The sequence below is a fragment of the Rhodamnia argentea genome, chromosome 11 (genome assembly GCF_020921035.1).
Source record: "Rhodamnia argentea isolate NSW1041297 chromosome 11, ASM2092103v1, whole genome shotgun sequence".
Classification (NCBI taxonomy): Eukaryota; Viridiplantae; Streptophyta; class Magnoliopsida; order Myrtales; family Myrtaceae; genus Rhodamnia; species Rhodamnia argentea.
This window is the reverse complement of record NC_063160.1, coordinates 6,611,015-6,617,049: the sequence shown is the minus strand read 5'-3', so window position 1 is coordinate 6,617,049 and position 6,035 is coordinate 6,611,015. Positions and strand designations below refer to the sequence as shown.

General features: G+C 43.3%; 1 protein-coding gene across 1 annotated transcript; it reads left to right on the top strand.

The window, feature by feature from the left end:
- Positions 1-3,773: 3,773 nt before the first annotated feature.
- LOC125312807 (probable N-acetyltransferase HLS1) lies at positions 3,774-6,035 on the top strand. The gene is made up of 3 exons (XM_048272389.1): positions 3,774-4,431; positions 4,584-4,813; positions 5,007-6,035. The coding sequence occupies exons 1-3, from the start codon at positions 4,264-4,266 to the stop codon at positions 5,866-5,868; spliced, it is 1,260 nt and encodes a 419-aa protein (XP_048128346.1). The 5' UTR covers positions 3,774-4,263; the 3' UTR covers positions 5,869-6,035.

Here is a 6,035-nt window from a genome sequence, read left to right as displayed (position 1 = left end):
ATAATGATATCGATCATTATTCGATAACCTCCACTATACCCGTTAAGCATAGTATCAGAGTATATGATTTTAGCAATAGACACCAATTATTTTAAAAGGAAGAACCACCTTACTCTTAGCATAGGGAAATTCTTACACTGCATGAATAAATAAAAACCAGATATACATATAGAAGAACCGGTGTTCGTATATTCTCAAAGACGCCCTATTCAACCGGAACAAATAAACAGCTCTACGGATTTAAAGAAAAAGAGGTAACGTCTTCACCATTTGAGTCAACCTGAGGCATGAAGCCATTAATACTATTTCCCAGATAATGCCAGAGAATTTTGCTTTCTCAAAATTCATACATTAATCTGATTTTTTAATTCGTATTTGACCCCAAAATTTAACATTTCCTGCGCGCAGACAGTTCGACACGACCGGTTAAGTTGTGGGGCCCATCGATCCCCTGCTTGTCGGCCAAGGTTTCCCAATTAAACTATCTTCTTGTTTAACATTCCACGTTAAACTAATACGAATATATTGGAGTATCTTGGACAGGTGCACAGAAATGTCTTGTATGGAATTTGTCATTGTAGACTATGTTTTTATTAGATATATATTGTTTTCAAAGGAAGGAAACTTCAGTTATAACTTCGTGTAACATGTCATTGGCTTTCCTTTCATTTTCCTCTGACCCTAGTGCTGATTTTTAATAATGCACAATTGTTCGCAGGTCTTTTTCGGAATGGGAATATAGTAAGAAAAATTGATGTATTGATCGGTCTTTCGGGCCCCACGCGTACCATCACGCGGTCTCAAACACATACCAAGTTTACATGGAAATGATTAGATGATTAGTTTGTTAATTTGGAGCTTGACTCGAGATGACGTGTCCGTTTTCTTGAAAGCCCAATCATTTGTTCAGATCATTATAAGCTCCGAATTGATTGAAAAACTACCCACGGGCCACGGTACTATTTGCACTTACATTAAGAAAATCACTTGCCACGGTTGTTTTCGCACAAAATATCTGCATGCCCACTTTTGGAATTATTATGAAATGTCCTAAGTTGTAGCAATGTCACGATTCAGCCAATAAAATCTAATTTGCGTAATGTGGCATTGACAAGGAACATTTAAGATCCGATACTAGAGCTTACTACGGATATAATTTTCCTAGAATTAAAAAATTAGGAATATTTGAGGAAGGAATGAAAAAAAATTTATATTTCTCGAAAGTACGAAATTCTCTTTATTTTACACAAGGATACAAATTAAAATTATTGGCATTTTTTGCAAAGCCTTTTTCTATAGTTTTATTTAATCATCATTTTAGCGTTAGTCCACCGCACCGTAAGAAATTCACCGATAGATGAGCGATGTGTGTGGTTGAAGTTATTTTTGTAATTGAGTTTTTCCATTTGTTAATCGGTAATGAGCCTAATAAAAACCCTAATTGTAATCTCCCGTGCACGACGATCGCCGATTCGCGAGACCGGGCCAGGTTAATATCCACCCGATGTTGAGATGAGAATTTCAAATATCCTATTTCCGAAAGTCTTTTTTTTTTTTTTTTTTTTTCCTCCCTTGTCGCTCCCGTTTTCCTTACAATTTTGAGGTAGATCCTCTTCTTTGGACGTTTGGAGTTGGACCGAGGAGCAGCAATGGGAATCAAATCAACCAAACTTACGAAAGCCGGGGAAGAAAATGGAGAACACATAGAATAAAACACAGTGACTGTGACTAATTCTGTCCGAATCTCATGATCAAGCGAAATCTGGACCGTACATGTGAACTGAGAAGCTAAGATCAGCAGTAAATAATCAGTAAAGTGCAGTAATTACTAATTACAAGTCATCAACGGCCGAAATTCCTGGGAGTTGCATCCCGCAACCGACGGTCTCATTTTGGCCACGTAGCCAGTAGTTGCTTCCCATTAACCAATGGACGAAAAAAGAGAGTTATTTCTTATATATTTATTATATTTGGAAATGAAGGAGGACAAACTTTACTGAATATTCCAAAAAGACAACAGCCTTTTCACTAAGACTAGATTCGGTGCCGTATTTACTATTTAGCGTCACTAGATATCATAATGAGTCTTTGTCCAAATTGACTTCATCAACGGATTGGAGTTAGCAAAGAGTCTTGCACGATTTACTTTAATTTTTGTACAGTGGATATTCCATATTATTCAATTCATTTTTCAGAATATAAATTACTCAACATGTTAAAATCCAACAAAAGGAATTACTTTTTTCGAACCATTGCTCCAAGTTTTTCAAAAAAATATGACCACGCAATCTCTATAGAATTAGCTAAGGCACGGTCCATTTTCTTGAAGTAATTAAATGAGCACATTCCTCGTGCACGTGGCGCATGTTGGGTTCGCTTACATCGAACATGTCTTAGGCACATGATTTCCTCAAAGATGGCTTCAATTGATCCACGAGAGCTATAGCAAGAGCAAGGAATTTGCCTCGTTCATTGTCATTTATGAACGGATATGAAAGAGTTATCAAATTATTCATGTCAATAATTGCCAGCAAAATTCATTAAATGATTAAATTTATACGTTTGACTTGTGTGGGGAGACCCTAACCTAGAGCAATTAGCATGCGCTTGATAATATTCAAATAGATAATCTCTAATTTCTGAACCGAAAAACTCCCGAAGTTCCAACCAATCGTGCCATTAAAAGTCGTTTGGTACTATCGGATGTCATTTTAAGAAAAACCACGATACGTAAGACTAAGGGTTAATACAATCTATTGTCATTAAATTTCTTTCGTTAGTGTTAATCATCACAAGATGGAGTTTTCTAGGGGTAGAAAAGTATAGCAATCTATACCGCTCAAATCAACAATTGAGTGTCAAGTTTAATATTTTGACGGAAAATTCGTGAATTATTAATACTTAAATGTGCAGAATATTTAAGTGAATGAAGATGCCATACTATAGGAGAATGTAATTTTATCCTTGATTAAGGTTTTATATATTCTAAATGAACAAGTTATAATTGGAAGATTTATTCCCAAATTATTGCAAACGGCATAAGAAAACTCTCTAACTCTAATATTCAAATGGAAAACATCCATCTCCATATAAAATCGAAAGACTCGGTAAGAATTACTCAAATTTTGGCAAAAAAAAAAAATTAGTGAATCAATATGCAAAATAAAACTATTTTCTGGGGATAAATACTACCAATTAACGAAGAAAAAATCCATGGTCCTTTCGAAAAGTTTTTTTGTTTGTCAGAAAGGACATGGATGGATGCATGTCCATGGTGGGATGGGGATGATGATGGATGGCGATGATGATGGATGATGGGGATGATGATGAGGATGATGTTAAACGGGGAGGAATGTGGACGGTGGGAGAAGAGAAGTGGGATAGTGGCAATGATTACAAATGGGGTCATCATGATGGCAACTCTCTCTCTCCCTACCTCTCTTACAAAAGATTATAAATGGCAAACAAAAAAAAAAATTTAACAAATAGTAAAAGAAAAAAAAAGTGAAAGGGAAAATGCCCGCGAGACTGCGCAGCCACAGCCGCCATTTCCTCTTCCCACCTTTGCTCTTTTTCTTGGTGATGATGATTATGATTCATTAAGTTCCTCGCCCTCCCCCCTATCAATTTTTCCCACATTAAATCTTTTGAAACGAAGTGCCAATTACTCATCGAGGGTCATTTGATTGTTGAAAAAGACAGAAATTGGTAAAAGACAAAGAGGACACAGAGAGAGAGAGAGAGAGAGAAATCAGGTATTTAAAGAGGCGCCATTGGAGCAGGGGATCGTACCTTTCTGATGAGTACACACACCCTGACCCAGCAGAAAGAAGAAGAAGAAGCAGCAGCAGCAGCAGCAGCAGCTGCTCCAACATCTCTCTTTTCTTTTTCCTTTTTCTTTTCCTTTTTCTTTATTTGCTCTGTTTCATCTGATCAGCCGACGACTCGAATCGTCATCGTCATGGTTGTGACCCTGTTTTCTCTCTCTCTCTCTCTCTCTCTCTCTAGTTTCGAAGTGTGAGCAGTAGGAGGCCATTTTTAATCTCCCCTTTCGTTTCTTTGCTTACAACACACGTTACACTGCCTATCTTCCCTTCGAGTACCTCTCTCTCTTCGCTCTCCCTCCGCCTATTTAAACGCGAGCGCACCCACCCTCCTCTTTGTCCATCCGTCCACACCACCCAGTGAGTGACGGCCCAACTTCAGTGCTCAAGAAGAGAGAGAGACAGAGAGAGACAGAGAGAGAGAGGCGCATTGATTGGGATGGCGACGGTGGTAGTAAGACAGTACGACCCAGAAAAGGACCGTGCGAAGGTGGACGCCGTGGAGAGGGAATGCGAGGTCGGGCCCAGTGGGGAGCTCTCCCTCTACACCGACCACATGGGTGACCCGATTTGCAGGGTCCGGAACTGTCCTGCCTTCCTCATGCTGGTATACTCTCTCTCTCTCTTTCTCTCTCTGTTACGTGTGTGGACGTTACGTGAGTTGTGTTTGTTTTGAATGTGCCTGTGGATGATATAATCTCATGGGGGGGTCGTGGGATTTTCATCTGGGTCTCTCTCTCTCTTCTTTTCTTGGATTAGGTGGCGGAGATGGGTGAGGAAAAAGAGATAGTGGGGATGATCAGGGGTTGCATCAAGACCGTTACATGCGGCAAGAGGCTCTCCAGAAATACCAAAAACGCCACCAACAATACTGCCGGGGCCGCCGCCGCCGCCTTCGCTTCGGTCGACACCTGTATTCCCACCAAGCAAGTCCCAGTGTACACCAAGGTCGGCTACATATTGGGCCTCCGTGTCCCTCTTCCTCACAGGTACAAAAAAAGGAAAAAAAAAAACTCCTCTCTGTCGATTTAAATATCTGCAGCCGTACACTCGGTGCATGATGATCTTTACCAAAATATATCTCGCTTTCTCTCTCTCGAATATGAAGAAGATATACGCATTCTCTCGCCCCCATCTACTTAGGAGAAGTTAATATCTTTTTGGGTAATGTGTGATTTACAGGAGGATGGGAATAGCGTCGAAGCTGGTCGAGAGAATGGAGGAGTGGGTGAGGGAGAGCGGCGGCGAGTACTGCTACATGGCCACCGAGAACGACAACCTCCCCTCCGTCAACCTCTTCACCTCCAAATGCGGCTACTCCAAGTTCCGCACCCCCTCCATCCTCGTCAACCCCGTCTTCGCTCACCGCCTCCGCCTCCCCGGTCGGGCCGCCATCCTAAAGCTCTGCCCCAGCGAAGCCGAGCTCGTCTACCGACTCCGCTTCTCCACGTCCGAGTTCTTCCCACGCGACATCGACGCGGTCCTCAACAACAAGCTCAGCCTCGGAACCTTCCTCGCCGTCCCCAGCGGCAGCGACGGCGACCGGCCTTGGGGCGGGGCAGCGGAGTTCCTGGCGGACCCGCCGGAGTCGTGGGCGGTGGTGAGCGTGTGGAACCTGCAGGAAGTGTACAAGCTGGAGCTGCGGGGCGTGCCGACGGCGAAGCGGGCGCTCGCGAGGGCGTCGCGGGCGGTGGACGGGGCGCTGCCGTGGCTGGGGCTGCCGTCGTTCCCGGAGCTGTTCAGGCCGTTCGGGGCCCACTTCCTGTACGGGCTGGGCGGGGAGGGGCCGGGCGCGGGGGAGATGGTGAGGGCGCTGTGCGGGCACGCGCACAACCTGGCGAAGGAGCACGGCTGCGCGGTGGTGGCGACGGAGGTGGCGAGGCGGGAGCCGCTGGCGTTGGCGGTCCCGCACTGGAAGAGGCTGTCGTGCGAGGACTTGTGGTGCGTCAAGAGGCTCGGGGAGGACTACAGCGACGGGGCGGTGGGTGACTGGACCAAGTCACCGCCCGGGCTTTCCATCTTCGTTGACCCAAGAGAAGTCTAACGAGCCAAGACCCAAGACTGGCAAAGACTTCAATTTTTCTCTTTTTAATTTCTCTTTTTTTTTCCTTTTTTTTTCTTAAATTAGGAGGAGAAAAAGAGCAATATTAGAGGAGAGAAAAAAGGAAAACTTTTTTTATTCCTTTTTTTTTTTTTAAATATTTTGTCTTC

What these genes read in the sequence shown, in the direction of transcription:
- LOC125312807 (XM_048272389.1), top strand. Translation starts at nt 4,264, where the DNA reads ATGGCGACGGTGGTAGTAAGACAGTACGACCCAGAAAAGGACCGTGCG. An exon ending in GTCCTGCCTTCCTCATGCTG is followed by an intron (nt 4,432 to 4,583) that starts GTATACTCTCTC and finishes TTCTTGGATTAG; the next exon opens with GTGGCGGAGATGGGTGAGGA. An exon ending in CGTGTCCCTCTTCCTCACAG is followed by an intron (nt 4,814 to 5,006) that starts GTACAAAAAAAG and finishes TGTGATTTACAG; the next exon opens with GAGGATGGGAATAGCGTCGA.